The sequence below is a fragment of the Colobus angolensis genome, unplaced genomic scaffold (assembly GCF_000951035.1).
Source record: "Colobus angolensis palliatus isolate OR3802 unplaced genomic scaffold, Cang.pa_1.0 Scaffold3, whole genome shotgun sequence".
In the NCBI taxonomy this organism is placed as follows: domain Eukaryota; kingdom Metazoa; phylum Chordata; class Mammalia; order Primates; family Cercopithecidae; genus Colobus; species Colobus angolensis.
The window spans coordinates 17,739,141-17,758,638 of record NW_012116265.1 but is presented as its reverse complement, the minus strand read 5'-3'; the positions used below and the strand labels follow the sequence as shown (position 1 = coordinate 17,758,638).

General features: G+C 42.3%; 1 protein-coding gene across 1 annotated transcript in view; it reads left to right on the top strand.

Annotated features, from left to right (window-relative positions):
• The first annotated feature begins 7,188 nt into the window (after positions 1–7,188).
• Positions 7,189–19,498, top strand: part of GPATCH2L (G patch domain containing 2-like) — a 52,057-nt gene continuing 39,747 nt past the window's right edge. Inside the window, exons 1-2 of the mRNA XM_011949518.1 lie at positions 7,189–7,236; positions 9,610–10,281. Coding sequence (XP_011804908.1) covers positions 9,620–10,281 — 662 coding nt within the window. The 5' untranslated portion in view covers positions 7,189–7,236; positions 9,610–9,619. The remainder of the gene's footprint in view (positions 7,237–9,609; positions 10,282–19,498) is intronic.

Below are 19,498 nucleotides of genomic sequence, written 5' to 3'. Positions count from 1 at the left end.
AAGATTAAATGAAATACTGAATCTAGTCTTCAGCATGATTCTTGGCTAAGATTTTAGTAAATGTTACTTCAACAAAACCCCCAAATTCAACAGAGTTGAGGAGGGTAAGTGAGAGAGCATGAAAGGCATGGCAAGGGAGGAGTTGGCGAACCTCTGTCCACTGCCACCTGCTCCTTGGCTGCTGCCGTGGGTCCCTGCACAGCCCCTCACTGTCCCCTCTCTTGATGTGCTTTATAGGAGATGTGTTTCTGTTATCACTGCTGCCAAGGAGTGCTCAGCATCTCTCCATCCCTGCATTCCTGTTCCAGGGAAGATTCCTATAATCCCAAAGAGAAGGCACCAGGAATACCAGGGGTAGGGGAAGAGGGCAAGTTGCCAGGTGTCACTCATTTTCCAAGTAAACGCTAACACTTCCTGTCCTCCTTGGTGGACACTGTTTCTGTTAGTAACATCTCTCCAGTGGCTTCTGGGAAAACTTTCTGGAAAGCTTCCAGGATGTCTTGGATCTGTTCAGAGAAGATCTGAGCCAGGAAAAGGGGAAAATGGAAATAAATTATGGAAAGAGGATGAGGAATCCATTCATTCATCAAATGTTTATTGAGCACCTACTATATGACAGGCACTGTTGTAGGTTCCAGGGGGATACAACGGTGAAAGGACAAATACCGTCCTTATTCTTATGAAACTTACATCCTGTTGGGAGGCAACAGAGTACAAACAAATAAGTACCAAATAATAAGTGCCATAAGGGAAATATACAAGGTGCTACGGTTTAAATGTGTCCTTTCCAAAATTCAGGTGTTAGAACTTAATGGCCAGTGCAATTTTATTAAGAGGTGGAGTCTTTAAGAGGTGATTAGGTCATGCGGGCTTCTCCCCTCATGAATAGAATTAAGGCTCAGATAAAGGAGATTTTACAGAATGTTGGCTCACTTGCCCTTCTACCTTTCATCATGTGAGGACACAGCATTCCTCCTTTCCAAAGGATGCAGTAACAGGGCATCATCTTGTAAGGAAAGAGTGAACCTCATCAGACCACCAAACCTGCCAGCACCTTGATCTTGGATTTCCCAGACTCCAGAAACCATGAGAAAATAAATTTTTATTCTTTATAAATCACCCAGTCTATGGTATTTTGTTATAGCTGCACAAAATGGATGATGAGATAGAAAGTACTTTAGATCATATTAGAAAAGGTCTCTCTGTGGAGGTGATATTTTAGCCAAGGCCTCAGTGATGCTCTCAGGTGCAGGACAGCATATCAAGGCCCTGGGGAAGGTGGAAAAAGAGGATGGTGGTTTGGTACTGTAGGCACAGGGAAGAGTCAAGACCAGAGGCAGGCAGGGCCCACATCACACCTGGTTGTGTAGGCCATGGTGAGGACTTTAGTTTTATTATAAGTGCAGGGAATGTAATAAATCAGCAGTGGAAGATTTTCATTTATTATTAATTATTTGTTTAAAAAATATATTGGGCTGGTCACAGTGGCTCATGCCTGTAATCCTAGCACTTTGGGAGCCAAGGTGGGCGAATCTCTTAAACCCAGGAGTTTGAGACCAGCCTGGGTAACATGGCGAAACTCTGTCTCTACAAAAAGTACAAAAATGGCCAAGTTTGGTGGCTCACGCCTATAATCCCACCACTGTGGGAGGCCAAGGCAGGCAGATCACTTGAGGTCAGGAGTTCGAGACCAGCCTAGCCAATATGCAAAACCCTGTCTCTACTGAAAAATACAAAAATTAGCTGGGTGTGGTGGTGTGTGCCTGTAATCCCAGCTACTAGGGAGGCTGAGGCACAAGAATCGCTTGAATCCAGGAGGCGGAGGTTGTGGTGAGCCAAGATAGCGCCACTGCACTCCAGCCTGGGCGACAGAATGAGACTCTGTCTCAAAACAAACAAACAAACAACAACCCCCAAACAAGTAAACAAACAAAAAGTACAAAAATTAACTGGGCATGATGACGCATAGCTGTAGTCCCAGCAACTCAGGAGGCTGCGGCGGGAGGATAACCTGAGCCCAGAGAAGTCGAGGCTGCGGTAAGCCATGATCGTGCCACTGCACTCCAGCCTGGGTGACAGAGTGAGACCCTATTTCAAAATATATATATACATTTTTGTGGGGAGGAAAGAGGAGAGAAGTCTATTATTTCCTTCCATGTGCAAGTTCTTTTTCAGCTGGGAATTTCCTCATTTCACTATGTTTGATGGTCAAAAAAGGGAAACTTCTGTTGACTACTCCCCTCTTTTCAGTAACTACTAATACTTTTGGAGCAGTTAATTTGTGTTGGGCTGTATACTAAATGCTTTACATTCATTATTTCATTTCGTCTCCATCCAAGAGACAGGTATGTACAAATATTGTCTCCATATTGCAGATGGGGAAGCGAAGGCTCAAAGAGGTGAAGCTGCTAGCTCTGGACACAGTCAGGCAGTTAGGGCTTCATCCTTCACCTCCTTCCCCCTCCTCCACTGCTGCCTGCTCGCAGCCTGCTCGCAGCCTGCTCAAACCTTATTACCATCAGTGACCTCCTCAGTTGCCAAGTGTGGTGGCCTTTCCTTAGAACTGTTCATCCTCAAACTTCCTTTTGTTCTTCATTTTCTTAAAACTCTCTCTCCTCTGGCTTTTAGACACAGGTTCTCTTCAGATGCTCTCAGTCTCTTTGGAGCTGTCCTCTTCTTCCCCAACAGGCCACTTCTCTCGCCACCCTCTTTCATTATGTGATTCTGCCCCTGGATTCCACCATCCCATGAAGGTGCAAGTTTCACTAAAATTTTCTCATGGGACTGAGACAAACACTTCTAATGTCCCTGACCCAGCATTTAGTAAACAAGTATTCATTTAATTTTTAATCAACAATAACTATGGAGCACCTACCATGTGTAAGGCACTGTGCTAGGCACTGATGAGATACAACGAATAGGACAGGGTCTTCAGGGCAAAGGAAAAAGGGCTTTGGTTTTGTTCACACAATTATATATGTATAAGCACAGGGCAAGGCATACTGCAGATGCTTAGTAAATATTTGTTGAATGAGTGACTTAGTTGGGGAGGCAAACTTGCGCATAATTGGCTCTAGTTCAGGTTGAATGAAGAGGGTGCAGTCATAAAGGTACTGGCAAGTACTGAGAGTGAGAGCCAAAGGAGTGGGCAAGCAAGGGTAAGTGTCTTTATTGAGGTGACATTGGAATTGAGCATTTAAATCACCCCAGATCCCAAGGGTGTTCAAGAACTAGCAAGTGATATGGTGTGCTCAAGCATGTTGCAGGAGGTAGTGGAAGATGGATGAAGTGACACGATTAAAATTGTGTTTTAGGAAACTCACTGTGGTGTCTGTGTAGAGGATGACATTTTGGGGGGAGAGACTGCAAATGGGAAGACTAGTAAGGCAGCAGCTGCTGCATCATCCAGATGAGGCCAATGGCAGAGCAAAAACCAATGAGGGAGGACAGATGCAAGACTACCGCAGGAGTGCAATCTACAAGGCTTAGCACTTTACTAGATAAAGGGGTAAAAGAAGAAACAAGAACAAAAAATGGGTTTGAAGCTTCTCACCTGGGTAACTGCATGATGGTGGTGATATTTCCCAAAGAGTGAACAGTGGAGAAGGGGCAGGTTTGACAGAAACTATGGAAGAGGCTGGACAAGATGGCTCTACAACACTCTAGGAGGCTGAGGCAGGAAGATCATTTGATGGTAGGAGTTCAAGACCAGCCTGGGCAACATAGTGGAGATCCTACCTCTCTACCAAACATTTAAAAATTAGCTGGGCATGGTGGTGTGTGCCTGTAGTCCCAGCTACTTAGGGTGCTGAGGTGGGAGGATTACTTGAGCATAGGAGGTCAAGGCTGCAGTGAGGTAATGACCATGTCACGGTGTTCCGTCCATAGGTGTATCATCATTTACTTAACTAATCCCTGTTGTAGAATTTCTGACTTTTTCTAGTTTCCTCAGTCCTCCCTCAGAAATGCTGTAGAGAAGAATTTAACCTGTATTTAACATTTTTGAGACCATTTCCTTTTTTTTTTTTTTGAGACAGTGTCTCACTCTGTCTTCCATTTCACAGAGACCCTGTCTGGGGAAAGAAAAAAAAAACGGAATGGAAAGAGGGAAGAAAGGAAGAAACTGTGGAATAAACTAAGCTTTATTTTTATTTTTGACATTTTATTTTATTTATTCATTCATTTATTTTTGACATAGGGTTTCACTCCTGTCACTAGGCTGGAGTGGAACAGTGTGCTCTCAGCTTACTACAACCTCTGCCTCCCGGACTGAAGTGATCCTCCTGCCTCAGTCTTCCCAGTAGCTGGGATTACAGGCACATGCCACTACACCTGCCTAATTTTTTGTATTTTTAGTAAAGACAGGGTTTAACCATGTTGGCCAGGCTAGTCTCAAACTCCTGACCTCAAGTGATCCACCTGCCTCAGCCTCCCAAAGTGCTGGGATTACAGGCATGAGCCACTACACCTGGCCTATTTTGACATTTTAAATTGGAAATGCTGGTGAGGTGAACAAGTGGAGATATCTAGTAGAAAGATGAAAATACAAGTTGGATTTCAAGAAATTTGGGAGCTTTCAGTGCTGATGCAGGCAACCAACACCGTGGGAACAGATGTGATTTGTGGGAGAGAATTTTCACTTATGCAGAAAAGAGGCCTGATGGCCGTGGACACCTGTTGAACATTTCCATACTTCTGTCCTGTGGGAGTCACAAATTCAGCATGTCCAAAATGGAATTAATCATCTTTCCACTAAACCCGTTTATCTTCTTGACTTCTCTAGCTATGCAGATGGCACTGACCATTGTCTTAGTCGCCCTAGCTCGAAACCTCAACTATCTTCGTCTCCTACATTGACTTTTTTCACCTATAGAAAATTCTGAAAATCCACCAAAAAACAACAGATAGGAGATACAATCATTAATAATGAAATCATTTCCGATATTGTGTAGTGAATTCTTCTGGTCATACTCCTATGTGAGTACAGATTTAATTTCCTTTGCACAGGAATCATACTCTACATTTTTAGAGCAATCTTTTTATTGAAGTATAACAGTCATGCAGAAATGTACACAATCATAAGTCGATGGCTTTTCATGTCATTAAATACTCTTTTGCAACATCAATTTTAAAAAGTTGCAAGGTATTCCACCCATTGATGTACCATAATTTAGTTAACTAACCCCTGTTGTGGAACTTCTGGCTTTTTCTAGTTTCCTCATCTCTCCCTCAGAAATGCTACAGAGATGATTTACCCATATTTGACATTTTTGTGTCCATTTCCAATTTTTCCTTAGAATACAGTTCTTTGGGGCAAAATTTCTGGGTCCAAGGTATGTGCATATTTTCAAATAAACTTTTTATTTTAGGATAGTTTTAGGTTTAGAGAAAAATTATAGATACTACAGTTTCTGTATAAACCACAGCATTTCCCCTATTATTCACTGTTTTTTTGTGATGGAGTCTTGCTCTGTTGCCCAGGCTGGAGTGCAGTGGCTTGATCTCTGCTCACTGCAACCTCTGCCTCCTGGACTCAGGCGATTCTCTTGCCTTAGCCTCCCAAGTAGGGACTGGGACTACAGGCGTGTGCCACCATGTCCGGCTAATTTTTTGTATTTTTAGTAGAGACAGGGTTTCACCATGTTGGCCAGGATGGTCTCGAACTCCTGACCTCAGGTGATCTGCCCACCTCAACCTCCCAAAGTGCTGGGATTACAGGTGTGAGCCACCGCACCCGGCTATTCACTCTTACAGAAGTATAACACATGTCACGATTGCAACCAAAATTGATACATTATTATTATTATTTTGAGACGGAGTTTTGCTCTCATGACCCAGGCTGGAGTGCAATAGTGGGATCTCGGCTCACTACAACTTCTGCCTCCAGGGTTCAAGCAATTCTCCTGCCTCAGCCTCCTGAGTAGCTGGGATTACAGGCACGCACCACCATGCCTGTGTAATTTTTGCATTTTTAGCAGAGACGGGTTTTCGCCATGTTAGCCAGGATGGTCTCAATCCCCCGACCTCAGGTGATCTGCCTGACTTGGCCTCCCAAAGTGCTAGGATTACAGGCATGAGCTGCCTCGCCCGGCCCGATACGTTATTATTAACTAAAGTTTATACTTTACCAGATTTCCTTAGTTTTTACCTAATGTTCCTTTTTTAATTGCAGTGTCACACCCAGGATACCGTATTACATTGTCATGCCTCCTCAGGCTCCTCCTGGCTCTGAGTTTCTTATACTTCCCTTGCCTTTGTTGATCTTAACAATTTTGAAGAATACTGGTCATGTACTCTGCAGAATGTCCCTCAATTCGGGTTTGTCTGATTTGTTTCTTATAATTAGACTGAGTTATGAGATTTGGAAGGAAAGTAGCATAAAGTGCCATTCTCATCATGTATCAGTCCACATACTATCAACATGATTTAGCACATGGTCTTGATCACCTGGCTGAATTACTGTTTGCCAGGTTTCCCCACTGTAAAATCACTCATTTTCCCCTTTATAGATGTTGTACTTTTGGGAAGGAAGTCACTATGCACAGCCCACATTTAAGGAGGTGGAAGTTATGCTCCAGGATGGCTGTCATGTACATAAGTTATTTGAGATTCTTCTGTGGGGCATTTATCTCTTCTTCCTCATTCGTTAATTTATTCAATCACTTATTTATATCGGTATGGGCTCATGAATATTTCTTTTATACTTTGAGTTATAATCCAGTATCACTTGTTTTATTGCTCAAGGCAATTTGTAATGTTCTGAGTAACTCAGTGAAGAACAACCCCTCCCAAAGGTTGTACCAGCTCACAGGGTAGACGTCATTAAGATCCTTTTCTTCTCAACTTCTCAGACGCATTAAAAAGGTCAGAAAGCAAGGGAGAAGCTGACACCCCTGCCTAGCGCCCAATTTCTGGACGCCCCTAAGGCAGATGAGGCCAGCATGCAGGGGTCTTTCCCCACACGGGCACCTCAACCCGTGAGACGCTCTTTCGCGGCCAGACCTTACTCAGCACCCCTCCTTGTCCCCTGCCCCATCTCCTGGCTTCCTGTGGCTCCGCCCACCACAGGGCGGAAGTGGGTGTGGCCACGGGCGGAAGCAACGGGTCAGGGGCCCAATCTTGCGACCAGCCCCTCCCACTCGCCGCCGCCCCGCCCCTCCGGCCCAGACCGGAAATGAGGTCAGAGAGGGAAGCCCTGGCGGTGAGAGTCGGCCCAAAAAGCGGCGGCCGTTGGAGGTGGCTGCGGCAGCTGGTGAGGGGGAGGAGTGGATTGAGAGTGTTGGGGTCCTGGGGGCTAGTACCAGAGGGGATCGGAGCGTCACGTCGCGGCTGAGCGGCTAAGGGCGTCTTGGGGCTGCGACAGCTGGCCGGAGGGTGAGGGTGGTGAGGCCTTGCTTTTCAGGGCCCTTGTCCCCGTCCCTGGGGATGTGGGTCGGGCCGTGTTCGGGGCCACAGCCCCCTCTTCCTCTTTCTTCTTTCTGCCTCTCGGGCTGGCGGCAGCGTGAGGGCTTGGTGTCCTGAGCCATGGGCGCCCCAGCCCTCAGGGACGGGCCGGGGCGAGGTGGAGAGTCCTTCGAAACACAGTTTTTCTCACATATGTGGCCATGTTGCGACCCCTGATCCCGGAGGGAGCTCAGTCGCCACGACTTGCATTTTTTCAGTTTCTGCCCTAGAAGAGCCGACCCCCGCCCCTGGTGAGCCCAAATGAGAAGTTACCTCCTGCCTCTCCCACCTCCTACTCCGCCCCTCACTTCCACCCTGCTCCTGTTTCTCTTCTTACTTGCTGTCCACCAGCTACCCTACCCGTTCCTTCCTGTGCGTGACTCAGCCTCATCTCTACCCGGGTGCGTGCCTGGACGCCGGGTCCTCTCGAGAGTGTGCACCCGCGACTGGAGATGGGGAGCCCTAGGGTTCTTCTGTCACCTACTGTTCGAATTACAGGCTTTGAGGCAGGAAAGGATTCTGCACAAGCATTGTTTGGTGACTTCGTTCCGTGTTCAAGTTTGTGCTATTTTGCCTGAGATTTTTATTTGTTATTTTGTTTTTTTTTTTTGTATTTTAGTTGCCTGAGTTTTTAAAGCAGTAATTCTTTATTAAGGAAGTAGATTTAGGCATGCTGTTCCCACTTGTTTCTTTATTTTGGTCTTAGGGACAGTTGTCTCCCAAACCTCAATCGTGGCATTTTAATCCACTTTTTTTTTTTCCATTTTTTCCCCTTCTTTTCACAGGTGTTAATAAATCACTTCTTAATGCTTAAAATAACTTGGTCTTGTTTAAATGTATGTGCCTTTGGACACTTTGAGAAGCTTCATTTGTATGGTAGTTTTGGAAGTAGGTGTCACCATTGCTCCTACAGGTGTGGCAGATAAGCTGGAGGACTGTTTTCCTGTCTTTAAATTCATTGGCATAGGCACAGCATGAAAACAGGTTTTAGAAAGCCCTTTGCAAAGTGAAAACTGAACGAATGGGAATATGGTGAGAGAGTGGCACCACACAGAATTTTAAGCTGATCTTGAAATACTTTGGGCGTAGAGGCAAGGGAAAAGTGCTAAAAGTTTAATGTGTATTTAATTAGCTGCTATACAAATTAAACATTTCCCCTTAAGAGGGAATTTTGAAGATTGCTCCTACTACTCTCATTTCTTGAAATGTTTGCCTCTGAAGTGACTCCTGAAGTGTGATGTTTGGTTTGAGGATAAACAGAAAAATAAGAAATTTTGGAAAGCAGTTCAGCCAGAAATCTTAGAAACTTCACCCTATCCCTGTCATTTCAGCTGCTATTGTGTCCTATTTTTGTGTGATTGTGTGGCACTGAAGCACATAACTAGGACGGACGTTTATTTTCTGAAGAGTAGGAGAGGGGCTTAAAAATGGTTAATTATTCAAAAATATATGACCTACTGTATAAGGTTCTGTACCTGGTAGCTTCCAGGTGATAGTTGGTACCAGAATGGGTGCAAACTTAGTCTCTTCTCCATTCTGACTTCAAACCTGGGTCACTACAATTTCTTGAATCATGAAAACTGCATTCTTCCTTAAAGGATATCCCTAAGTTGTCTTTCTGTTTCTTTCTGCCATGGTCATTGTCAGCAGTGACCCCAAGCCAAAGAACAGTTTTTCATTCATTCTCAATACCTCAGTGAGACCGTGTCCTGCTCTGTGTTTCTGCAACTCTAGTGTGATTTTGAAGTTGTATGTTTTTCTACTCCTGTCTAGTGAGAGTCTCTAATCTTTCTGGATCTCATCATTAGGTAATTCAGTGACAAGTTTAATTGGGGAAAAGTGAGAAGGATCTAGTCCCCCGAATTTGTTTTGGGTCCTGTCCCAGTTGTCATCTGGTGAGTAGGTTTTTGTGCTTAAGAATATGTTGACTTCAGGCATTTAACAAGGGACAAAACATCTATTTTTAGTGGCTTTAGGAAGTGGTAGGAACAGAATCTAAGTGTAGCCAGATGAAAGGTGACTTATTTCATTTAGACAGGCAGAACTGTGGACTACCATGATCTGTTTCATCAAATTATTCCAAAACAACAGATCCTTTTCAGGCTTTCTTTTTCTTTTTCTTTTCTTTCTCCTCCCCGCCCCCACCACCAAACTTCCTTTTGGCAGATGTGGCCTCATGGATGAGCTGGTACACGACTTAGCCTCAGCCTTGGAGCAGACATCTGAGCAGAATAAGCTTGGTGAGCTGTGGGAGGAGATGGCCCTGAGCCCCCGGCAGCAGAGGAGGCAGCTTCGGAAACGCCGAGGTCGGAAGCGTCGTTCTGACTTCACTCACCTGGCAGAGCATACCTGCTGCTACAGCGAGGCCTCTGAGTCAAGTCTGGATGAGGCCACTAAGGACTGTCGAGAAGTGGCTCCCGTGACCAATTTTAGTGACTCTGATGACACAATGGTGGCCAAACGACACCCAGCTCTCAATGCCATTGTTAAGAGTAAGCAGCATTCTTGGCATGAATCTGACTCCTTTACTGAAAATGCACCTTGTCGACCACTCAGGCGCAGGCGGAAGGTGAAGCGAGTGACATCAGAGGTGGCTGCTAGCCTTCAGCAGAAGCTGAAGGTGTCAGATTGGAGCTATGAGAGAGGCTGCAGGTTCAAATCTGCTAAGAAGCAGCGTCTGTCCCGCTGGAAGGAGAATACTCCCTGGACCTCATCAGGCCACGGATTGTGTGAATCAGCAGAAAACAGGACTTTCCTAAGCAAAGCAGGAAGGAAAGAAAGGATGGAGTGTGAAACAGATGAACAAAAACAGGGCTCTGATGAGAACATGTCAGAATGGTGAGATCTCCCTTACTAAGTCAAAGATTTGCCTGGTTAATGTTTCCCAAAGTACACATCCACAGTCTTGGTGGGTTCTGCCTTTTTTCAAATCAGCCACTCTGGTATTGACTTTGAAGACTTCCTTGAATCAATCAGTAGTTTAGCTTTTTAAGGTACCATTCAAGTGTCTATTTCCCTCTGTTAGGAAGGCTATAGAAACACAGTTGTTTCTAAAAACTGTTTAAAACGTGTACCTCAAATGCACAACTAATAATTTTAAAAAACAATTTGTTGCTTATTATGCCATGTAGTTTGTACATAAATATTGTTGTTTAGAACTCAGGTCTCAGCAGAGGCTGGTGTGTGTGTGTGTGTGCGCGCGCATGTGTGTGTGAGAAAGAGAAAATGTTAGCATCAGGCATATGGAGTTTATAAATGTTCCGTTAAGTTGCCTGTCTTAAATCATGGCTTTAGATACTTTTTGGCTATAATTCTGTTTTCTGCTACTCGTGGTTTGACTATATTGAATTTATTTTTTTATGGCTGACATTCAGATTGTCTGAACACGTGGTGGGCTTTGAAAATAACAGTACCGAGTCCCATTAGTCTTACATCAGATGTGATCAAGCCAGAAAAATTTGTCTCTAATGGGTACGTGTTTAAAAATGTAAGTGTAGTTTTGGTGAGTTTTTTTAGCTTTTACATCTCAGATAATCCTAGGAACATTGATACCCCCCAGCTTGATACTTTAATGTTATTAATGTTAATCTGTGATTATCTTTTACTTAATAGTGAGGATGCCATTGGTGTTTTGGATGGGACCATTCTTTATGGTGCATTGCAGAATATTTAGCATCTCTACATTGTTCACACCCCCTTTTCATTGTATCAACCCAAAAGCCTCCAGGGGTGATCCCTAGGTGGATTGAGTACTCCCTGTTGAGAACCAGCGTATTCTATTATTGTTAATATTAGTTGACATTTATTAAGCACTTAACTATGGACCAGGCACTGTACTATGGACTTAACATATACTCTTATTTAATGTTCACAATTCCACTATATGGTGGATACCACTATTTGTATTTATAGAAGGGAAGCTGAGGTTATAAGAGCTTAGATAATTTGCCTAAGGTCACCCAGTGCCAAAACGGGGAATCAAGCCTGATTCCAAAGCTCGTTCGTAACCACCATGTTCTGCTGCCCTTTGAGTTGTTCTGTCTCAATTTAACTTTCCCAGCTGTAGAACAGATGACCTTTCTGAAGTTTATCTTAGAAACAAAGACATCAGTCTTAGGAACTCTGAGGTGAGGCTGTGTCAGTAACAGGGAAAGCTGCTTAGGTCTGTGTACCTGTACCTTTCATGGATGGTTTTTAATCCAGCTTTTAAACTTTTTCTTATTAAGTTTATATTTGCCAGTCTGCAGACTATATTGAGATAGGCTCATATTTTGACTTTCCTAATTTTCCTCTAATGCCTCATTCCTTCTAAGGTCTATTTACAGAATTTATATGTATATGTTTGGATTATAAAGGTATTTTTTCCTCATCAGACTATTTTTAATCAAACAAGAAATGCTTAGTCAACTTGTAGCCTTTCACACTATTGAAACCCTCTACTGAGACATTCAAGTTTGTTTACCATATATATATACCATATATACCAAATGGATCATATATACCAAATAGAATTCTTCTTAGTATTGAGAATGGTGATTTTAAAAGTAGCCTTTTGGGATAATAGCTTTGTGTATGTTTCTTCCCCATAATTTCTTGTTAAACTACGACATAACTGTATGTGAAAGAGAGACTGTTAACTCTGTCTGCTCTGAGATAACAGCTCAAGTGTGGCTCCAGATGCAGAGCCTATAATCTAGCATGAGATGCTTCACTCTTTTCTGTTCCTTCTTACTCCAGACACATCTATTGCACATTCTAGTCAGGATGTAATAATATAAATTCTCGTTACCTGAGAGTCTGGATAAACTTAAGTGGATGGGAATTCTTGTGAAATTCTTCCTCTTTTCAAATTGAGGAGACCTCATTCACCCATTTGGGCTATTACCCTGGCCTCTCACTTCAGAGTTCTTTCAATATGTAGATGCTAAAGGGCTTGTAGCTGTGAAGGAATAATGGATGGAGTGGTGGCGCACATGGCATGAGGAAAGTTCTTTAAAATCTTCTAGTTGTTTAGGAGTTCTAAATTCCCTTGACTTGTCTAGATTCATCTGTAGTTACAAACAGAAGTGCTTTGTATTTTTTTCCCCTAAATCCATTCTGTGGGAGAGGGGGTGATTCTTACTCTTTGACCACATGTTGTGTTCAGCCTCTTTTCAAGAGGAGAGTGGAACTAAAATCTCCCTTAATTGTTAGGCACACCTTTAAAAAGGGCTAGCATTAGAGTGTAAGTAGATAATAGTTTATGATTTGGATATTATACTGTCTTGGTCAGTTGATTCTCTCAATAATTTTCTACTTTTTTGTTTCCCCTGCATTTTTAAAAGAAATACTTTCAAGAATCTTCTTGGTTACCCTTTCATAAATCTACTTGGATGTGCCACTGTTCACATACAGATCAAAATGTAGACTTTTACTTTTTAGCAGTGATATTGAGAGTTGTCAGAGTAATGATCCACGTTGTAAGATTATTAAGATGAAGTTGATTGTTAAGCTTAGCTTAGCCTAGTCAATGGTAGAGTTTTTTTGTTTTTTTTTTTAAAGCATGTATTAGGTGTTTTGGATTTGACAATGTATGTCTCAATCAGCCTATTTCTAATTTCCTTAAACTCACTCTTTGTGAACTAAACATGGAGTAGTTATAGACTTCATCAATATTTGTTTGCTTTTCTGTTTCTGGTCTTCCTTTAATATTACACCAGCCAATCCCTCACAAGTTTTGAGGAACTAAAAATGGTTATAGTATAATAGTTTTTTCCTGCTTGCATAGAGATCAAACTTATTTTAATATTTTTCTGTGTATGTTTGTGGGTATTCTAAAGTAGAACAATTACTGTAAAATTATTTTCTACTGATCTTTATTTAAATTGTCTATATAGCAGCTATTAATAGCTATTAGGTGACTGTAGCCTAATTTTGCTCTATTCTTTGCTAACACATCATTTGTTTGTTCCCCTTGAATATAGTTTAGCTTCTTTTTTTTCATAAGTGAGTTGGTTGGGTGATGGCCAGAAGTCACATTCAGGAGCCTTCCTAAGGTGATGTATTAGAGGCTGATCTCACAGGAAAGAAAATATTCTCCTCTCTTGGAAGGCAAGTGACAGAGATAGAGTGCTAAACCTACCCCCTCCTTCTCCAGCCCAGGCTGACCTTCTGCGGCCCCTTGGTGCCTCTTGTTTTCTTATTTTTATAGAAAATCAATATCCCTTTTGACACAAACAATAGCTCAGAAGCAAGAATAAATGGGAGAAAGCTGAGATCTCTGTCCATCACCTCTCACTTTAACTCCCCCGAACTCTTTAATTATGAGCGTGCTTTGCTCCAGGTGTTTGTGACAGTGAAATTGCTAAATGAGGACCGTTTTAACCAAAGATTAGGTGATCAATAACACTCTATAGCAGTAGCTTGTTGGATCAATAGCATTCATTATTTCATGGTTAAGGTAAGTAGCCTCCTTTGCAAGTGGAGGTCATTAATCAGGGGTTCCTGGAGCTGTGTAAAAGAATATGTATGGTAGGTGGGGGTGTTCTGATTTCTATTCTGTAAGTAGGGATGCTGACCAAGAGTGTATTTACTATTGTTGCAGGTGGTAGTATTGCATATGAGATTCTCGAATCTAGCATAGTGTACTTATATGGATATATTCACAGTTCTGCTAGTATCCTTAGGGACAACTAAAAAACACACCTTGGGAGGTAGATATGATACTATTGTACTTGAAGGTCTATATCTTGAAAGAAACATCCATCTCTTGAAAGAGTCTACCTCTTAAAAGAAATATTGGGATTATTCCATGTGGCTCCACAGGACAGAACTCAGGAAGAAAAAGTACAGAGTGTTAAATGTTGCTGTGGATAAAAAATAGCATTCTAAAAATTAGGACTCTGTAAAAATGAAGTGAATTGTTTCACCATGTAATGCGTAATGACTTCTAGATAAGTCGGGGGGATTCAAACATGGGCGTGATGACCGCTTACTTAGTTGCTGTGGAGTTGAGAGGGTTGAACGGAAGACTTCTGAAATCCCTTGTAACACTGAGATGCCATGATTCTTTTCAGTTATAGTCTACCTCCCACCATTGTAACATCTGAACTGGTAAGTAGCCTCAACTGCCCAATTGAATTCTTGTAGTTTCCACTGGCAGTCATCTTCAAAGATTCGTTCTTTCTCTGAACTTTTAGAATGCTATTCCCTTTTCTCTTATTTTGCAGAATTTGTTCAAAGGCCTCTTGGTATTTGCCAGCAAGGGTGCATAGATTACCATTGGTCCCCTTCTCTACTCCCATGGACATAGGTAACATGCCATTCTCAGATCTACAGCTGGCCAAGAGAATATGCAGAGCCCCTAGCCCAGTGCTCCCAGTGCTACTGGGAAGCTTTTATCTCATACAGCTATGCTGGGCTGAGATAGGATCATCCAACCCTCACTGCCTGATTCTGACTCCATTCTAGGAGTGTGCCATAAATGAAGGTGTAGAAAACACAACAGTCCCCAGAATGTACTATCTCCAGAATGCACTTCTCTACCCATGTCAACTGGAATCTTTGTTCTTGAAGACTGTGCTTTCTAGGACTCAATACCCTATAACTGCTCCTTACCCTCAAACACAGATACACACAGAAAACACTAAGCTTCCCTATCTAAGTGTATTCTGGGAGTTAGAGTGACCAAATAGAAACTGAAAGATACTCATTGGGAAGAGAAGGATGTAATCCCAGCACTTTGGGAAGCCGAGGTGGGTGGATCACAAGGTCAGAAGATCGAGACCATCCTGGCTAACATGGTGAAACCCTGACTCTACTAAAAATACAAAAAAATTAGCCGGGTGCGGTGGTGGGTGCCTGTAGTCCCAGCTGCTTGGGAGGCTCAGGCAGGAGAATGGTGTGAACCTGGGAGGCGGAACTTGCAATGAGCCGAGATCACGCCACTGCCCTGGAGCCTGGATGACAGAGTGAGACTCCGTCTCAAAAAAAAAAAAAAACCAGAAACTGAAAGATACTCATTGGGAAGAGAAGGATGGAACCACACCCTGCCTCAAACTGTAGCTGCCTGATTTTCTGACTGAAACTGGCCTTGCATTTCTGAACCTCAAGGTGACTGTAGAGAAAGGATGCAGAGGCTTGCTGTCTACCTTCAGGGCAGGCCCAGCACTTCTCATGTGGGCCTCTATTTCATTGTTGAGTGCAGTTCTATCAGCCTTGTAGTTTGAGGAAACCTTGGCAGTAGGCCATCTGTATTCTCTATTGCTACAGAAAAAAATCACCCTAAAACTTAGTAGCTCTAAAGAGGCCAAGTCTGTGAGTGTGTAAATATTTCCAAGGAAGAAACTTGCTGGAGAAGAAGAAGATACAACTGAAGAGAAAAAAGTGTTCTTGAGTTGAAAAATTAAGTCTAAAGATTAAAAGAGAAAATTAATGAAAAGAGACCTCTACTGAGATGGATCTTTTTAAAAAGTATTTTATTTTAGTTTTTCTTTTTTTCGCATATGCTCAGGACTAAGGAAAGAAAAATCTTTAAAGAGATTGAAGGCTGGGTGCAGTGGCTCAGACCTGTATTCCTAACACTTTGGGACGCTGAGGCGGGAGGATCCCTTGAGCCCAGGAGTTGAAGACTGCACTGAGCTGTGATTACAACACTGCACTCCAGAGCTTGGGTGGCAGAGTGGGATACCGTCTCTTAAAAAAACAGTTGGGGGTGGGACATGAAAATAAAACTGACATTCATCCCTACAATAGTAAGTGTTAAGGGCTACATTTGCCCATAGAGTTTTGAGAGGGAAAAAGTGACTCACTTCACCTTGCATTTTATATACAGTAAAGGTATATTTTATATGGAAAGGCAGCAGAAAGACATTCTTAGATATGCAGGCCCCAGAATCCATGCTCTTTAAAAATTTACTCTGAGAAGATGTTTCATCTACCTGAAGGTGAATAACTTAGCTCTAAGAAAAGGGATGTCTTCAGGCACAGCCCCCAGCTCAATAACAGAGTCCTGAGGAAAATTGTATCTCTGGAAAGTGTACCTGATTGTACAGGTCACAGTATCGAACCTGTCAACCTGGGGAGGTTGCTGCCTTTCGTGTCACCATCTGAATGAAACTGAAAAACAAATGCTTCTATTATATATTCTCATTACTTATAGGAATAATTTCGGAACTGATGTGAGATATTTCTCTGAATAACCTCTCCCTCAGTCTTGTTTACTACTAGATTCAGAAGTCTGATTACAAAGGGTTACAATGTGCCACCTCTACCCTGGAAAATAATAGAGCAAAAATACCTTTGGTCAGGAGATCTAAGAGTGACTTTTTCCCACGTTTTTCTAAATTCCGAAACAACTTTTACTTTTGTTAAGCGCATTATTATTTACTAAGAAAAGTTTTTTAGAAACGATGTAAGCCATAAATTTTATTTTAAGATATCTATTAATTAGATGCAAAAAACACCTCTTATTAAGCTACTTGGTTAATAAGCTCTTAAATGGGGAGAAACAAACCCAGATGGTAACTTATTAACACCAACTTTTGATTATAGGTGATTAACTAATTCTGTAGCTCCTTATTATAATTGGAACAGGTATAAGTTACTCTTTCAGTTCTCACTTTATAGTCTTCTGTGGTTAGGAGTATGAAAGAATTAGCAAGCTCTCAGATCAGAGGGTGTGCCTTGCTTTTTTCTGCCCCCTGCTCCCCCTGGCAATAGTGGGAATTCAGAGGGGGGGTTTGTTTTGTTGAAACTAGAAGCTACTGTTTAGGAAGAAGGGAATTAGTTTCAACAAAGAGTTTATAAAGATTCTGTATTATCTGTTGCTGCAGAGAAATTTGCCCTAAAACTTACTAGCTCTAGGCTGGGCACAGTGGCTCATGCTTGTAATCCCAGTACTTTGGGAGGCTTAGGCGGGTGCATCACCTAAGATCAGGAGTTTGAGACCAGCCTGACCAATATGGTGAAACATTGTTTCTACTAAAAATATGAAAATTAGTCAGGCGTGGTAGCATAGTCCTGTAATCTTAGCTACTCGGGAGACTGATACAGGAGAATTGCCTGAACCTGGGAAGTGGAGGTTGTAGTAAGCCAAGATCGCATCACTGCACTCCACCCTGGGCGACAGAGGGAGACTCCATCTCAAAAAAAATAAACAAACAAAAAAAATTACTAGCGCTAAACAATGAACATTTTATCACTTGGAATCTGAAAGTGACTTAGCTGGATGGTTCTGGTTGAGTCTTCTCACGAGGTTATAGTCTAACTGTTGGCAGGGACCTCAGTTCTGTCAAGGCTCTACTAGGGCTGAAGGATTTGTTTCCAAGCTCACTCACATGACTGTTGGCAGAGCTCATTTCCTCATAAAGCTGTTGGACTTAGAGTCTCAGTCCGTTTTCACATGAGCCCCTCCGCATGCCCATCAGCATCCTCAGGACATGATAGTTGGCTTTCCCTTGAGTAAGTGATCTGAGAGGGATGAGGAGAGTCAGAAGGAGAGCCCACGATGAAAGCCACAGTCTTGTATAACCTAATCTCAGAAGTGGCAACCTATTGCTTCTGCTGTGTGTGATCAGTTATACAGACCAGACCCTGTGCAGTGTGAGAAGTACTACACCGGGGTGTGCATTAATAGGAGGTTGGGGAATTGGGAGTCATCTTGGGAGTCTGGTTACCGCAGATGACTGCTGGCCTGAAACATTGTTTTCCTAGCCTTGTGTGATGCTAAAGTCAGGAATAGTGTTCTCAGACTCTGCTATTTCCCCTGAACTCATTAAGAGAATGTTTTTACTTTGATTTCAAAGGAAGAGCATTCAGGAGTCATAAAGGCAAGTGAGGTATGGGTGCCTGAGAATATATTTTGGTGTATTTTATGTCAGCATACCGAAAATGAGTGTTAATTGAATTCAAGATACAGCATTAAGAAGGAGAGCTTCTTTCCAAAGTGAGTTTATAATTAGTTTTCTTAGGGTTCAGCATATATGATGTATTAGTTGCTGATAAGGGATAGTAGTCAAGGCACAGCTGCAGTTTCAGCTGTTCCTGAACGTTTTAAGTAGCTAAAGCAAACAAATACTTCTTCCTTAGCTCAGTTAATCTGTTTGCATCTTCAGGAGAATGAAAAGTCCTGAAATTCAGAGGTATCTTCTGAATAGAGAAACATTTGATTGACTTTAGTAAATGAGATGAGTATCTGTGCTTTCTGTGTTGTAGTGGCCATTCAGTGAACACATGGGCTTTAGACATACACTGCCCTGGCTCTGATGCTTACTTGCTGTGCGATCTTGGATAACTTGCATGCTTTCTCTAAGCCCCTTTCCATTTGTAACATGAGGTTGATGTATTTACCTTGTAGAGTTTGTGGGTAGAAGAAGCATAATAATTAATATAAAGTGCTTAGTATATTACCTGGCCTGCAGTCGAACTCAGTGAATGATATTTTTGGTATCATTAATAGTAGCCTTCTATATTAATAATTTTATGAATAAACTCAGTTCAAGTACCAAACCCCTTCCTGAGGCACTTGTAGATCTTGGCTGAGAGTAGTGCCTCCTCTCTTTTGGATGAAACCCAGTGCAGGAAAAATAATAGATTTCATAGGCCATATTTTGTTTTTCCATTTAAAATGAAAATAGGTTTGCATCTTACAAAATGTAGAGTACTGTTCTAATGAGAAGATTGTCAGTGAGGAAATTACTACTATTAACCTCTAAAATAATACTTAGACACAGACTTGGTGCCCTAGAAGTAGCTTTCTAATCTTTCATCGTTTACATTTGTGTATTGCTTTAGAGTTCACAAAGCAGGGTCACATACCTCATACTGTCACATCCTTAATAATCCATCCACATTTCCATGTAGGGAAATAGGACTAAAGAGTTGAAGTGACATGCCACAAGGCTGTATAAGGGCAGGCAACAGAGGTGTCTAGAACAAGTTCATTCCATTTACATAACATTTACTGAATGTCTGATATGTGCCAGGCGCTGTGCTAGGCATTGGGGACATTGAGATGAGCAAGATATTTTTTTTCCCTGGATCCATGGATCATTCTCTTCTATGGTTACAGGATCTT